The sequence below is a fragment of the Chamaea fasciata genome, unplaced genomic scaffold (assembly GCF_029207755.1).
Source record: "Chamaea fasciata isolate MVZ Bird 193981 ecotype frontalis unplaced genomic scaffold, bChaFas1.0.hap1 SCAF_3, whole genome shotgun sequence".
Taxonomy (NCBI): domain Eukaryota; kingdom Metazoa; phylum Chordata; class Aves; order Passeriformes; family Sylviidae; genus Chamaea; species Chamaea fasciata.
In genome coordinates, this window is record NW_027094088.1 from 77586115 (window position 1) to 77603021 (window position 16907).

The following is a 16907-nucleotide window of genomic DNA, read 5'->3' on the forward strand; positions in this document are numbered from 1 at the left end:
TTAACTGAATTTTGTCTAGACACCATTTCTGTTGATGAAATAAAGACATATCATTATGTATTGTAAATCATCTCATCTTGACTCAAATCGATGTTGCAGGGCTCAGTTAACTCGTGGGTTGTAGGTGAGCTACAGGAGGGTGGGTTGAATGTGGTTGTTATTGCCAGGTGAATCTCTGGACTGATGAAGAGACTTCTACTCACGTGGTCCAGCTACTAATTCACCAGTAGTCTTTGATCCAGGGATTCGGTTACCTTTGATCTGCAGGAACTGCCCAGGGTATTCCATTGCAAACATGAAATAAGTTTTTTTGGAAGATGAAAACATGAAATAAGTTTTTTTGGAAGATGAAATAAGCTGTATCTATACCCATTCCCCTAGTGCATGACTTAAGGCAATTCTGCTCAGTCTTTGTTTTGGTCTTCCAAGTGCCAGTGTACTTTTTGGAAGGTAAGGGAAGAGGCTCAGGTTTTTTTCCCCTTTAAGGAAAACCTAGAGAAACTGAGAAGAGGTTTCTGTAGAAACAAAACATAGCTGAAAAATCTCTGTAGTATTCCTTTCTGGAAGAGGAAACTTGTGCCATGGACCATTAACAGGAAAGCCAGAAAGGAAAGAAATTACAACAGCTTTAGGTGCTGTTTACCACAAGCAGGACATGGGGTCTAGTGGGGAAGTGTTTGTGCTGTGGCAGTCCCACATCAACCACCTCTCTCCTCGTGTTGGGTGCAAGCTGGGAGCCTGCTCAGCAGCTTGGCAGGAGGAGACCCAGACAGGGGAGAATGGCATAACCAGTTGTCCTACCTTAGCCCACACACTTGCTGGGATAATACTCTGTGGGGTGGGGAGGAGGGCAGGCTGCTAAAGGGAGTTCCCCAGGCTTTTTTATCACCAGATGGAAGACTGTAGATCGTGTTCCCTTGGCCACCAACCTTAGAGATGCAAGCTGCATTCTCCTCCATCTGCAGAGGTGAAAGTTGCCTGCTATGTTTCAATCAAAATTCTCATGGAAGAAAAATCAAATGTTACTTTCCAGTTGCATTACTCAGTTTTCCAAATCTTCCTGTTGAGCATGTATGAAGAAGGCTTCGCACGCCATCAAATCTGTCAGAAGCTGTTGCATCCACTATGTCTACACAACGTGGATGTAGAGAAAGTATGTTAACAAAGCTGTTTCTCCATCCCTCAGTTGCTGCTGGCATTTAATGGTCACCACTTCAAGTTTTGAGTGAGGCAGAATATGAATGTAAATCATGTGTTCTTGAAAAAAACCAAAACGCCGCAATCTTTATACTTGACATATTTTCCTGCAGTCCTGCTTTCTGCTAGCCTTGCTTTAGAGATGTCAAGTCATGGAGGATTTTTATGCTTAGGGAAAGCTGCATAGCAAACAAACTTGTTCCAAGCCTTGCTCCCTGCTCAGGTGATAGTAAATGTGAACTGTGATAAGCTTGACAAATAAAAGCAGCTGAAAGTATGTGGCCAGAAACAGAATCAGGGACAGTCAGGAAAAGGTGCTTTATTTTCCAGGTAAACCAGTGGAAGAGCTGCTTTCTTGGGCTGCTTCCTTGGGCTGCATACAACCCAGAAAGCCAACCCTCCAAAGCTAGGCTGTACTAGCAAACTCAAATCAGCTTTTTGGCTTTGCTTGTCTTTTGGTCCTTCTGTATGAATTAATGAGACTGTGAATGAAGCAAATAAGATTTTCATGACCACGACGTGATCTTCTCAAACAGCAAACTGGAAAGTTGCACTTCAAGTAAATTGTCTGATATCACTTAGTTTCAATTCTGAATTCAAAAGCATTAGCTACGAGAAGGCTACATTAGCATGGAAAGGCTCTATCAGAGTTTTGGGATTGCATTAGCACAGGCAGACAAGCAGCAGATATTCTTCAGCTTGTTTTTTCTCTCTTTAATTTTCTGTCCTTTCAGATTCCATGAGTGTTCCCTCTGTCTTTTTATTCATCAGCTGCTGAAGTCTGGAGAGATAGGGGCCACGTAGCCTTCCAGGTTACTTTCAAATCAAACTACTCCTTTCTTGTCGGTGCCTTGGGTCTTACGCTACCTTGAAGTTGTGTGGATCCGGCTGGTTTCTGATATGAACACCACTAGCATGCACAACAAGTTGTACATCCCAGAACGCTCCCCAAAGACACAAGGCTGTTTCTGCAGTGGCAACACACACTGACAAGATCCAGCTCAGTCTACGTGAGAGAAATCTTGAGTCGTGGAGTGAGCTACCCATTAATACCAGCAGTCAGAGTACAGTACAGCTGGGATTGGCATGAAATGGAGGAACAAAGTATTTGTTTTTTTAAACTGTGTTACGAATTTAGCATTGTAGCAGTGGGAGAGGTGAACATAATGACAGAAAATCTGCTTTTCATCTCTGCTGAAGGCAGTTTGTGCTCAGTCCTTTAGTTTATTTCTTTTCCTTAGAATGTCCTTACTTTTTCATGATGGATGATAGTTCTAGGAGCATGCTCTGAAAGATAACAAGAGAAAGAAAGCACGAAACTGACTTGGCTTAAAGTAGAAAAGGAAATGCTGTCATAGTAATTAACCCCAGCACATGCATAGTTAAGGGAATCTGGTGTTTAGCTAACAACATACTTACCTTGTAGGGCTTTGTTCAAGGCTAAGAGGAGGGTGGGAAGAGGGGAAACATCTTGATTTTAAATCAAAATAAATACATGAATGCATTGGTGTGACCAGCAGGTTGAGGAAGGTGATTCTCCCTCTCTACTCGGCTCCTCTGAGACCTCACCTGGAGTGCTGCATCCAGCTCTGGGACCCCAATATAAGAATGTCATGGACCTGCTGGAGTAAGTCCAGAAGAGGGCCATGAGGATGGTCAGCGGGACTGGGACACCTATCCTGTGAAGAGAGGGTTAGTTAGGGTCATTCAGCCTGAAAAAGGCTTCAGGGAGACCTTATAGCACTTTCCAGTACCTAAAGAGGACTTACAGCAAAGTTGTAGAGAGACTGTTAGCAAGGGCATAGTGACAGGACAAAGGGTAATGGCTTTAAACGGAAAGAGAGTAAGTTTAGATTAGGTAGGAAGAAATTCTTTACTGTGAGGGTGATGAGGCACTGGAACTGGTTGCCCAGAGAACTTGTGCATGCCCCCTCCCTGGAAGTGCTCAAGGCCAAATTGGATGGAACTTTGAGCAACATGGTCTTGTGGAAGGTGTCCCTGCCCGTGGGTGTGGGGGTTGGCACTAGATGATTTTTAATGTCCTTTTAAACCCAAACCATTCTGATTCTATAATTCTGTGATATAGTAATTTGTTTGAAATCAGTGAAGCCACCCTAGTAGCTCTTCCTGTACCTAGTAAGGGGGTTTGTATATTTTTGAATTCTTTAAAACCTTACAAAGGTGGACTCAATTAAACAAGTTCCACTTTCTAAAATCCAGCTTACTTGTTTGTTGCTGCACAAATCCTCATAAGGGTTAATTAGTGTTTAACTGCTGCTGACACCCAGAGTTTATCTGTGTTTGTGCAAGTGGTGAACAGTTACCTTTGGGTGGCCAAGTGGCTTTTACCGCATAATTGGTACACATGCTGTCGTCACCACAAATTTCTTCTGAGTGCTCCAGGGCAGAATAAAATACAAGTACTGTGGGATTTATTTATTTTTTAAAGAGATGTTTACACTGAAAAAACTGTCCAAAACCAGCAGTAGTTGCCAGCAGATGTAAATGTGAATACCTTTAAGGATTCTCAAAAATCCTAGAGGAACACAGGGTTTTGCCAGTCCCTTACTCCACCTGTAGATTTTCCTGGTGGGGCCCAGCTGTATAAATAAATCCTCCGTGGTTATCAGGTTTGTTATTTCAATATACATTCACTCTTATCAAACTGTTGCAACCCCAGAAGAAAGAGCAGGTGAGCAGCTAGTTAAATGAGTGGGTATTTATTCCTCCCACGTTGTTGAAAGGTTGAGTAAATACGCCCTGTTCTGAAGAAGATGGCAAGCACTCATGCTGAACTGCAGCCTTCTCTTCCCTATCCTGCTCACTATGGAATGTTTTCCCAGTGGGTAAGAGGCTCAAAGCTGAATGGAGAATTGAGAAACAGGAAAAAAATTGGACAGCGTGGAGGAATAAAAGAGCAGTGCAATGAGGGAAACCGAACCTAGTGAACTGTAAAATTTTCACAACTTTGACAGAACCAAGATTTCAACCCCAGAGACTTTCTTTTCTGCAAAAGAATAAAATCAGCAGCACTATCTCAGACTATTTCTGCAATCTGAGACTATCAGTGTCACCACCTGCTTCATTGTCAATTTTATTCCCTTCATTCCCATGAGAAGGGAGCCTTGGTTTTAAAGATACATTGGTTACATTGTAGCCAAAAATGCAGACGTAGAAAAATGACACTGCGAAATCACAGGGTGCTCTGGAGGAGAGGATGGGGAAGATGCAGCACTTCTTGAAAAAACAAAAATCTAGAGTGCCTAAAATGCCTAATTCTTTAAGAAGATCTAGTAATTTAGGTTGCTAAGATCATTATATGTCTTCTAACGATTTCCAGCTTTGTTTTTTGATTTAGGAACTTAGCATGGCTTCAAGAAGAAACACAAACATTAGATAATGTCAAGCCCCCCATCTTCTTGGAATACCCATGAATACTCTAGCAAGAACATGAGCACAGTAGTTCTTTTATTACAGGTTTAGGCATGGGTTGCAAATATGATAATTAGTTCCAAATCATCTGAAAGTTGGTCTCTTTGTGAAGAGAGTAGCCAATCCAGTGTAAATATTCCCAATCGCAGTTAACCAAATTAAAGCACCTGGGTTTTAGAGCACACCATAGAATTCTTTAGAAAACTATCATCTCGATAAAGACCCAAAAGAACTGATGCTGGACATCCTGCTCATGTAACATGGAACTGGATTCCTCTGCTTTACAAAGGCGAGAAACACGGCTAGCAAAGACTTCAAATGCAGCTAGCAATGAAACACCAGCCAGCCTCCAGCTTTTGTAGGAATGCCTGCATTCAGCTATTGAATTGGGAAGATATTGTGACACTCTGAAGATGGAACCTCAGGCTGGTCATCTCAGCTGAGCTTTCTGATTATTCTACAGTCGTTCCCTGCCTTGTAGGAAATGGGTGAGGAGGAAGACTGCTTAATTCTGGCAAAGAGTGCCTTTGGAAGTAAAGCTGTTGTCTTCTCTAATTGGTCATTTGGAGTGCTCAGATCAGTTTCTCATGCCCCCAAAAATAAGAAGAGAGTTACTGAATGGTCCTAATGGCTTGACATAGTTCTGCATGCAGAGGCTGTGAGACAATACCCCTCAGTGAAATGCTCCAAGAACCATTCAGAACCATACAGACCAATGCCTGTTCTGGTCTGTAATTCCTGACCCTGCCTATTTTCAAGAGAGCACAAGTTGTATCTTTACTCATTATATACTGATCTTTGACTGCATCAGTCTATTAATCTCATCAAGCTTAAGCATGTGTTATCCACCAGTTAAGACCCTTACTGGTGCAAATTATGAGGTTTTTTTCTCACATCATTCATGTGCAGAGTCCTGTTGACAGCAGCATAATTCCTACACACCTTTGTGGATCCACCTGCTGGCTGTTAGCTATGATTATGGATATACTAAATTCAGTGAAGCTCTTTTCATGCAGTTGTGTGTGAAAAGCTGCCATCTAAGGTCTGCTTCTCCTAAGGGAGTCTGGCAGTCTGGGACCATGCAGAAGATGCCCTTTCGCTCCACAGCTGTATCTCCCTTTAAATAAAAGTCAAACTGCGGTGAGAGATGCAAACCTTAGGGCAGAACTATGTGTGTACCCATAACTCTTAGAAGATAAAATACTGTTTATTCTCTAAGACATATGCTCTGAGTGAGACTTGGAAATTATTAGCTTGTATACAGTTCTCAGTGAAAAATCCGTTTTTTGTCACTTCAAAGCATGCTGACTGTGGTCCTCAGGACCAAGGTTTTGGAGACTTGCAGATAGTCTGACTTCAGCTGCACACAGTTTCTGGATTCCCCTGTCAGTGTAGAGATTTGTAACATTATATTGAGATTAGCTCATCGATAGAGTCAGCAATGCTCTTGCCATTGTGTTTAGGTGGAATGAAATCAGTTGGAAATAACCCTCATGTCATGCATCGATTCTCCACCTTTGCTTTGCTATGTGCTTGAAGGTCCAGTTTTGGTGGTCTGTCCTCAGAATCTAATAAACGTAAAGCTTGTCCAGCAGTGGTTCAAAAGAAGTTATTTTTTTCCCAATGGATCTTTAGTCAAATAAGTTTTTAGGTTTTCTGTCTCTCTCACTTTTGCTTCCTGATCTGAATAATGATTAACTTAGGATAATGCCACATGAAAGAAATGGAACAGAACATGAAGAGTGAATGGTTTGGGCTTAAAACTAAACATTTGCAATGTAAATATTTTGTCAGGGGTTTATGCTGCAGTTGGATGTGAAATGATTAAATGGCACTTCATCTCCACCAATTCTAGATAATGAAGTTTTAAACAGCCTCCTAGTTTGAATTGTGGCCAAATATGGTTGGTCCGTATAACTCCTACCAATGGGAAGGGCATTTCTTCTTTCATATATAGAGCTGGTCTGGTTTGAACTGAAGTCTGGAAAAGTTGAGGAATCCTGACAGCCAAACATGCATTTTGTATTCAATATTCTACTGCGCTGTTTCATAGGGGTTTTCAGTGAAGAATTAAATGCATTCTCTCCTAAGGGTCCAAAGTAACCTTTCCTCCAAAGAGGAAGTCCTGAGACAAACTTCCTGTTCTCTTTGAAAGATGCAGTTTTGTACTTATGAAAAAGAATCCCATTATATGACCCAGCCAATTACTATCCACCACCTGGTCTTCATAGTTCGATCCAGAGGGTGCAATGCATAACAAGAGGTAACTTTTAAAACATTTATTTGTCCCTAATGATTATCATTTGCTTGTTAGAGATTCAGTTTTGGGGTGGAAATGGTGTTGATAATATTGGTCAGAAAAAAGCTCATCACTGATTGAAGATCAAGCATCCATAAACTGTACCATTAGACTTGCTCGGTGCTTTCAATGCCGCAACTCAGAGTGCAGTTGACTTGTCTGAAGACTCTTGCAGTATCAGATGTATGGATTTTGTGAAATGTTGAGGTTTTCTTTCAGCTGGGAAGGAAACTATGGCGTTTGTGGGCAGCTGCAGCTGTCCTGCTGTCTTTGCACAGAACATGAGTATGTATTTGGTTGGAGGTTGTTAGAATGGTTACTGAGCTGTAGAAAGTGATGTTTTTAATGTTGAGTTGATACTCCTCTCTCCTTGAACTTAATACAAAGAATGCTACAGACAAATTCTGGCAGAATGGTGTGGATGAGGAGAAAAAGAAAAACTTGAACCAGAAATAAAGATGATAGTCTGGGAAAGTTATCAAGGAAAATTGAAGATTAGCATCAATTCTGCTGTTATACTACCCAGCTTAAATTAGTAACACTCAGGTTAGAAAAGACTGTATTTTGGCTCTTTAGAGTATGTGCATGTGGATTCACTGTTATATTAAAAGTGTCTGTGCTTTCTCTGCATTACTGTTGCAAGTCATTCTTAATCAGGGATGGCAGTAGGTAAAGTTTTTGTATGCTTTGTTTGGAATTTTTAAAATATAATTACTTTTAAGTACTTTTTTAAAAATATGATCAATACATTTTGAATCTAATCATACACACTTTTCTTTTATCTAAACATTACCTCTCCTATGAGGAAAGGATGGGAGAATTGGGGTTGTTCAGCCTGGAGAAGGCTCCGAGGTGACCTAATAGTGGCCTTCCAATAAGTAAAAGGGAGCCTACAAGAGAACTGTTAGCAAGGGCATGTAGTGATAGGACAAGGGGAAATGGCTTTAAACTGAAAGCGAGTGGGTTCAGTAGGAAGAAATTCTTTACTGTGAGGGTGGTGAGGTGCTGGAACTGGTTGCCCAGAGAATTTGTGCATGCCCCATCCCTGAAGTGCTCAAGGCCAGGCTTGATGGGGCTTTGGGAAACCTGGTCTAGTGGAAGGTGTCCTCTGACAGGGGGAGGGTTGAAACTAGATGATCTTTAAAATCCCTTCCAACCCAAATCATTCTATGATTCTATCACTGATACATGATTATTGTCTTTTGGAAATCAAAACAAATCAAACCAAAGCTGAGTCCCCCTGACCAAATTAAATAATTAGTATAGGAATTGAGGAACACAGACTGGAAGACTAGTCAAGCTTTAATGCCCAGGTTCAACATATTTATGATGCACCAGCATATTTGTGTATTGAAATCAGTATTCATAAAAATGCTGCAGCAGTGCCAGAATAAAGTGTGTTTGCCAAAACCTTGCCTCAATTGTTTTAAGAAGTACATGAACTTTTAAATATTGCATGCTGTGAGCAGGAAGCACCAGGAAGCACACCTACATCAGCCACATTTTAAAATGCTAGCACAAGTCCTATACATAATGATCTCCACAGACAGCATGCTGGAAGAGTGTTACTTTCGAGAGTAATGACATTGTTTTGCAAACTGACTATATTTCTCTGAAGATCTCCCCTGGAAGGTAGAATCGTTGTTATGACACAGGAAAAGCTGCCAAGCAACTTCTGTGAGTTCTCAACAGAGTGCTACTGAAATTCTGTCTTGCTTTGAATAACTTTCTGCATTTCACCTTTTTAAAGAGCCTTCTATCTGAGTATCAAAACTCAGATGATCAACAGATGAGGCTCTAGGCCCTCTCCCTGTTTTAGAAAGATTGAAGTGGAAAGTGATTAAATTGTTCCTAAGTGACAATTTAATATGGTTTACGCTGGCAGGCTTATTGTAGGAACTATAACCCCATGAAAACTGGAACACACAGTTTTTGGATGAGCGATGTAATGGTGCCTTGTGTTTCTTACCACAAAAGATTTGAAGTTGGTTGATTGGTTGGTTAGGTAATTTTTGTTTTGCATATAGGGGAAAAAAAAAGGAGGGGGTGTGCTTAGGAAGAACAAACAAAAAAAAAAAGAGCAGAATCTATGACTTTGAGCATTGTGTGAAGTAATCTTGTTTATTGCATGCCCTATAAAAAGGTATGTATGGGCTTGCTACTGCAAGCAATTGTAAAGGTGCCTCTATGCTCTGAAAGAACAAAACCTGTGATCTGAGGCAACCAGAATTCAAATCACTTTTAAGAAAGCCTTTTTGATTCTTGAATGTGAGCACTATATCTTATCAACGTTACGACTGTAAGCAAGCCTAGAGAATGTGGCCAAAGAAAAGGAAGAGCTGCTGAAAAAGAAAATCTGTAGTCCGCTCTGGCATTGCAATTATTTGGTGGGTGTTTTTACATGTAGATCTTTTGATTTATTCATTGAACAAGTATTCAACTTGGAGGTCACCTGTGGGACAAACCTGAAACTGAGAGAAGTTGTGTCATTGAACTTAATGCATTCAAAGCTTCCCTTTCTTACAGTGGCTGGAGCTGAAGTTGTTTTCCCTGGGACAATCCTCGTCAAGTTGATTGGGATGATGGAATGAGTATAAAGAAGCTGAGATTCGGTGACTTAGAGCTCCTCGGGGCTCAGTAATTCCCTGGTGTTCCTGCTTTGACGGCAGAAGGAGGCCGAGCGTTTGGGAGTTTGGCTTTGTCCGGGAGGCCGCGAGGCGCTGGGGCTGTGTTGGAAGTCCTGCCCGAGCCGTTCTGCCCCCTGGCTCTCCCCCTCCTCCCCGGGGCCGGCACAGGGTGCCGAGGCCCCCCGCCGCCCCCCTCCCGCGGGCTGTCCCGGGCGCTACTTGCCATGGACACGCGGCGTCCCGAGGCTGCGGGCGGCGGGCTGGGCGCGCCCTCCTCGCGGCGCTTCCCCTCCGAGCCGGAGCCGGAGCCGGAGCCGGGACCGAGGCCGAGGCCGGGGCCGGAGCCGCCGCGGGAGGCGGTGCTCTCGCTGTCGCTGCCCGCCCGGCTCCCGGTGAGGACGCGGGAAAGGAAGCTGGACTTGCGGGTGCCCGGGCAGTGCCCGCTGTCCGGGGAGTCGCCGCGCTCCTCATCCAGATCCCGGCAGGCGCTCACCCGGCTGTGCCTGCGGGGCGCCCGGCGAGCGGCGGCGGCCGCCCCCGCCGCCCCCGCCCCGCCGCCCGCCGGGGCGGCCCGCGGCGCCTCCTCGCTGCTGGAGGAGGGCGGCTGGTGCTGTCCGTGGTGCCGGCGGCGCGGCGGCGGCGTGCCCCGGAGCTGCCCGCGGTGCTGCCGGGCCGGCGGCGGCCCGGGCGCGGCGGGCGCGGGCGGCGGCGGCGGGAGCGGCGCGGGCGCGGGGCGCGGCGGGGACGCGTTGCTGGCCAGGCAGGGCGGCGGAGGAACCACCGAGCTCTTCTTGGAGTTGTACAGGCTGGGGTCCTCCTCGGAGGGCCCCGCCGGCCACTGCGGCTGCCCGCACAGGCTCTTCTGGATCTTCTTGACGCCCAGGTGGGCGATTTCGAGGATGTTGAGGAAGAGGGAGACTGCGGCGATGCTGTTCATGAAAACCATAAAGATGGTCTTCTCTGTGGGTCGGGACACAAAACAATCCACCGTGTTAGGGCAAGGGGGCCGAGTGCATTTGTAAAGGGGAGACATGTGAAACCCGTATAAAAGATACTGACCTATCATAAAGCCCACTTCGACCACCGAGCGGGTCAGGATATGTAGGACATAGGTGCGCAGCAGGGACCCTCTCAGGGGTGCCTTATTCACTTTCTTCTGTTCCTCCAGCTTACGCAGTTCTCTCTCCACTCTCCTGTGCTCCTCGAGCATGGGCTCCAGGTCCTCGAGCTGAGCCCGCAGCTGGGCTTTCCTGTTCTGTCGCTCTTTCTCCAGCGCCCTTAACCTGTAGAGCGCATGGCCCATGTACACCAAGGATGGGGAGGAGACAAATATGATCTGCAGTACCCAGTATCTGATCAAAGAGATGGGGAAGGCTTTGTCGTAACAGATATTATTGCAGCCAGGTTGCTCTGTGTTGCAGATGAACTCGGACTGCTCGTCATCCCAGACATCTTCAGCAGCCACTCCCAGCACCAGCATCCGGAATATGAACAGGATTGTGAGCCAGATTTTGCCAACTATGGTGGAGTGGATGTGCACTTCTTCAAGGATGCTGCCCAACAAGTTCCAGTCCCCCATGGTCAGAAGTTCATTTCTGGAAAAAAAACCAAAGAATTATTTTCATGCAATGATGGATTTCTTTTGGATATGGCCATTTTTAGTTTATTTTTTGTTGTTGTCATTTGTTTGTTTGTTTAAATTTTAATAAATGTGTTTCAGATACATTCTTCTGGTAGCTGGAGAGCTCTTAGAAATTCATCATTGTTTTCTACTTGCTGGGTCTTCAAATGAATTCAAACTGCATGATTACTGGTCAAAGATGCAAATGTGAGGTTATTTTAAGATTAGGAGAGATTGATTTCAGCTGTAAACCACAGTACATCATAACTGTCCATAATTTTATATTATTTTCTTCCCACTAGATATGAAGACTTTTTTCCCACCTTGCAAATCCTTTGCCAACTACAGTTTAATTCTACATCCACTCCATTCCACATTAACTATGGATTTGCCATAGTTTTGCCATAACAGATAATGTTCTTGGCTTTCATTTATTGGATAAAGTTTTGAGAAGTGTCCTATAACTGTGACTTTAAAAAAAGTTTCATTTTTTACCCCAAGGTAGTAGCAATTTTAGTACCATCCATCCAATATTTTCCCATCTACCTGGGTAACAATTCCCAAGTTTCTCTCTTGGTTTCCTAGAACTACAAATACATAGCTGATTTACATGTAGCTGTACTTTTGCAGTCTCAGTTCTAGGATAACATCAATAAACTGAGTGCTACTAGGGTTAATACCTTTATTTTTATGCATCAAGTTTTACTGCATCTTAATTATAAATTTTAACATATGAGATAATGAAATCAGAGCTATGTGGAGGTTTTTAACTGTGAGTATGTGAAAATCTTTTTAACTACCTATTTCCCAGAAACTGATTCTCAAGCAAATTGCTCTATGTTCTGCTTGATTTACAAGCTGCTTCTTTTGAAGATTTATTTTGGAGCTTCAGGTAATGTGGGGAATTGAAATGTAAGATATTTGACTGTTCATTTGTGAATCAACTGCATGTTTGATGTTGTGTCCCCGGAATTTTTTCCACTAATATGGCAATAAATTACTGAAAACAACTGGGATCCTATCTACCTTAGGGTTTGCACTTGAATTTTTTTATGCTACAATACTTTCAAAACATCCCAAATTCCACTAAACCACTACCTTTAGTAAAGTGCCATTTCTAAGCTGTTTTTTGAAAGTGACTGGTTAATGTGCCCAAAATCTCGTCTATATTTAAATGATAGCATAGCTGGGTGATATCACCATTATTAATATGGCTTGCCTCATGACAGAATCCCAGGTAGTCGAGTTTTTCTTCAAAGCTATAGTTATCCACATTGCAAGTAAAAATGTACAGTTGTAACCAGCAGTGAAGTCATTCTCAGCAAAGGCATCCTACAGAGTTTATTATTATGTTTCTGGGACTGTTTCTTGTCTGCAAATTTGAATTTTCACACATGGAACTGGCTAAGGAAACCTAGCTAGTCAGGCAATTTCTTAGGTGTTGTTATATACTCAGAATACCTTGTTTCCCCACTCCTTCCCTCCCACGCATATCATTGCAATGAGACACATGAGGAAAACAAAGTCAGCAATAATTATTGTAGTCCAATGCAACAGTTAAGCAAAGGAGCTTTAGGTATATTCACTGCCTTGCAAATGGCTGATCTCTCACAGAAATTGATCGTCTCAGCAAAACACCCCAACCAAACCATAAAACCCCAAGTGTGATGCTACAGTGTAAATTCAGGGATAAATATGTTTTAATCTCGAAGATGAAATTCTCTAGCAGTAAAAACTGTCATTGTCTGTTCTGGAACAGAAAGTGGAAGTAACTATTTGGGACAGGGGAGGTGTATAAACATATCACTCTGGCTCTACACAGTTTTGTTTCTTAAGTTGTTTCTACCAGTGTTTAAATAACTCCATCCTCACCGTTGCATTGTAAAAGCCAACAGAGGAAAGTAATGTAATTGTAGAAATTGTATAATTCACCCTTTAAGTGAGCCTCTGATACCAGGACACTTCCCCTCAGCTCTGCACTAGTAGAACTGCGGTATAAATAATGACACAGTGAATACTGTGTATAAAATAAAGAAGTTAGTTTAGAGCAACAAAAGCCAGCATTTCCAAGAAATCAGCCCAAACAACTTCACAACCTTGTCATGGCAATGTGCTTCTAATTTTTCCATCTTTTTCCCCTTCCCTGGTTTTAATTGAGTTCTGTGTAACAGAACAATTTCAGTTTACTGTAAGACATTTCTCATTTTACCATCTTTTCTCTTCCCAAGTATTTTTATATGGTTATTTCACACAATAAAAATTCATGCATGTAATCAGTTAGAACCAAATCGAAACCCACCATTTCTCTTGGAGGAAGTTTTATCTTTTTTCTTCTTCTTTTTTTTTTTTTTTTTTTTTTTTTTTTTTTTTACTTCTTTAAAAATCATCTTGTCATTTGCTGCTATTCAAATCACCTCTATGTTATGTTCGTGCCAGGTTTTCACTAGTTGAGGTATGAGAAAACAGCATTAAACTTTAAATTTCTTGTCAGAAGTTAGGTATTAAGACTCGTGGATTTAATTTGCATTGCTTCAAGTCTGACAGGCACCTGACTGCCCCATACTGCCCTAGGAGGAATTATTTTTCTGCCACTTACCTTAGGAGAAAGCTCTTGGTTAGTCTCTTAGAGCATTGCAGAAGGAGCATGCAGAACTGCTTGCTGTTATTTCTCCGAGACCTCTCTTCGAGAGTCCTAGGACATCTCCTTTTTTTTTCCTTTTTTTTCTTTTTCCCAAGAGCCAAAGCATAGACGTGGTACACTGAACGGGCTTCTCAGTTTTATGTAGCATGTCTAAACTCATGCACAGTTTAAAAATCATGAGATGATAGGATGGTGCCTCTAGCCAAAATTATCATGCAATTATTTTAGTCAGTGGCATCTAACAAAGCCATTCCCCCAAGGCTTAATCTGTATGACAGCCGTTTGTAATGCCCCTATGCCTTGTTTTAATCAGTTCTTTGAACTTTACACCTCCACCCAGCTCCCAAATGAAATTTTGTTATGTAAAATGGCTAAATAGGTAGCCTTTACAGTACAATAGAGTCTTACATTTTCTTTACATTCCATTAATTTGTCTTTAAATCAATGCTCGAGGATCGATCGGTCATGTCCGATTTCATACTCTGTTGCCTGGTGAGTTAATTTAGGATGTGTTAGACTGAGCCTTTGAAAATGGAGGCCATGGGAACTAAGACTCGAGTCTTAAGTTAGCAACACAGGCTCTCAGCACCATAACCTTTCATCAGCTGGGTTGAATAGTCACCCTCAAGCCCATTCAGAACTGATTATCTGTGAGAGATAAGGTTTCAAAAGGAAGGCGAGTTGTCAAAATGGTATTTTGTGAGAAATTGGAGCCACCAGAACTGAGTTGCTGATACTAAAACCTACTGCCTACTCCTTCCCAGGCCCAGGCCTAAATTTTATGGAAATTCCAAATACTTTTTTCCTCTCATTGTGCAACTTATGGCCCTTTTCATCCATTTCATAACGCACATGTATGATTTCTATTTCAGACTCGTCTCCCTGAAGATACTCCTAGCAACCAGTGGCCAGTTCTCAAAGGACAGTAGCCTCACCTCTTTGGAATTCTCTCTAATTCATGCACCACTGCATCCTTCTCTCTTGCACAAGCCATACATGTCTCCCTGAAAGTCCTGTCTGATTATGCCTTCAGAGCCCTGCCCTGCAGCAGATGAGGTGGCTAGAGCACCTTTCCTCTAGTCTCAGCCTAACAAAGTAGATGTATGGTTTATGCACACATTACAAATACTTTAGGGGCAGTAGGACTACATTCTTCACCCCTGAGAGATGTTTAATATTCATCCAAACCACCCAGACCTCCATGGGTCTTTCTCATCCATGTACTCTTACATACTTGTCATTGCCATCTTACTTTCACGTCTCTTCTTTCTGGTCACCAAGTCTCTAAAGCTTTTCCTTGCTGCTTCAGCAGTCTCAGACCTTTGACTCAGGCCTGGGTCCTCTGTGCTGCCTCATCAGATGTTGTTGCCCTGACATCTTCAGCAGCTTCCACAGTGCCCAGGTGTTTCTCAGGAGCACCCTCTTCACCTCTGCTGACTGTGAAAACTTGAGAAAAGAGCAAGAGCTGCAGCATGTATGATGCGTCTGTCCTGTCAGACAACGGGCTGTCTTGTTTACTGCCGAAGAAGCTCAATCTGGGCCCAGCACATTCTGTCCCACCCCACCAGCCCCCTGACAGGTCCAGCACCACAGGCTGCCTGCTTCACTCTGCCCTCAGAGCAACCTGGTTTAAAGTTTTGGTTTTCTCAGGGGACAGGGCAGGTTACAGTTCAGGGATAATTTTTTACATTTCTGCTTCAGCAGCAGAATAACTAATGTTGTTAAAGGACTGCTCATACAAGCTTGTTAACAGACGATATGATTGATTGTGCATGAAAGGGAAGCAGGGTGAGGGCACAGGGATGGTGGTTTTTGCATTGGGAGAGAAGCAAGGATCTGTGGTGCCTCAGGACATGCCCTTGCTGTAAGCGTCTGCCATAGAGTGTGAATGACAGCAGGCTGTGTGGATGTGGTGGGAGGGAATATATCCTGCAGATCAGAGAGATGGAACCTTGGCCAGTGGTGACTGGAATAGGCAACTGTGAGAAGCAGCTCAGCGGGAACCAGCACATCTTCATGCCTGCCCTTCCTGGACCAGGAATGACTTCCCTGCTGGGAAGTAGAGACCCAAGGAACATAGTACTGGGGCAGGAGCTGAACACAACCAAGGGGGGTCAAAGGCCTGGTCCTGGTGGTTATTCAATAAACCCTGGTATCCAAATCCAATATGGGGCATTTCCTTTGTCTTGTGTGTGACAGCAGGATTCTGCATGGGGGATGGGGTGACCCTGGATGTACGTGCAGACTGGGGAAGGAGATGCTGGAAAGCAGAGCCACAGAAAGGGTCCTAGTCAATGGCAAGCTGGCCATGAATCAGCAGTGCCCTGGCAGCCAGGAGGGCCAAGCACATCAAGGGGTGCATCAGGCACAGCATGGCCAGCCGGGCAAGGGAGGGGATTGTCCCACTCTGCTCTGCACTGGGGCAGCCTCAGCTCGAGTGCTGGGGGCAGTTTTGGGTGCCACAGTGTAAGAAAGACATTGAGCTACAGGACAGAGCATCCAAAGGAGGGCAACGATGATGGTGAAGGGCCTTGAGAGGAAGACAGCTGAGGTCACTCGGCCTGTTCAGCCTGGAGACCTCATTGCAATCTACAACTTTGTGCGGGGAAGAGGAGGGGCAGATGCTGATCTCTTCTCAGTGGCAGTGGTGCCCAGTGATAGGATGCAAGCAAACGGCCTAAGTTGTGTCAGGAAAGGTTTAGATAGGATATCAGAAAAAGGTTCGGAAGGTGGCTGAGCACTGCAACAGCCTTCCCAGAGAAGTGATCACAGCGCCAAGCCTGACAGTGAGTTCAAGGAGCATTTGGACAACACTCTGAGGCAGACGGTGGGATTCTTGGGGCTGTCCTGTGCAGGGCCAGGAGCTGGATCCTTGTAGGTCCCTTACAACACAGGACCATTTTTGATTCTAAATTAGAAGCACCAGCTAGTACAAAGTTCTTCTAGTATTAGGATAAAATACACTTTTTATAGCATTGCAGGTTTTGATATTCTTGTCAGGGACTCACACATTTGAAAAATAGAAAAAGATGTATGTGTGAACTAATGGCAGTCTTCTTCAAACACATACAGCACCATTTCCTTGTACTA

At 43.6% G+C, this 16907-nt stretch overlaps 1 protein-coding gene across 1 annotated transcript; it reads right to left on the reverse strand.

Moving 5' to 3' along the window:
* Positions 1-2445: 2445 nt before the first annotated feature.
* On the reverse strand, positions 2446-11134 carry GJA10 (gap junction protein alpha 10). The gene is made up of 2 exons (XM_066180525.1): positions 9779-11134; positions 2446-2484 (listed from the first exon to the last, which is right to left on the reverse strand). Exons 1-2 carry the CDS (start codon positions 11132-11134, stop codon positions 2446-2448), a joined length of 1395 nt encoding a protein of 464 aa, XP_066036622.1.
* Between the last annotated feature and the right edge of the window lie 5773 nt (positions 11135-16907).

What these genes read in the sequence shown, in the direction of transcription:
- GJA10 (XM_066180525.1), bottom strand. Translation starts at nt 11,134, where the DNA reads ATGGGGGACTGGAACTTGTTGGGCAGCATCCTTGAAGAAGTGCACATC. An exon ending in CGGGACGCCGCGTGTCCATG is followed by an intron (nt 2,485 to 9,778) that starts GCAAGTAGCGCC and finishes GTTATCTTTCAG; the next exon opens with AGCATGCTCCTAGAACTATC.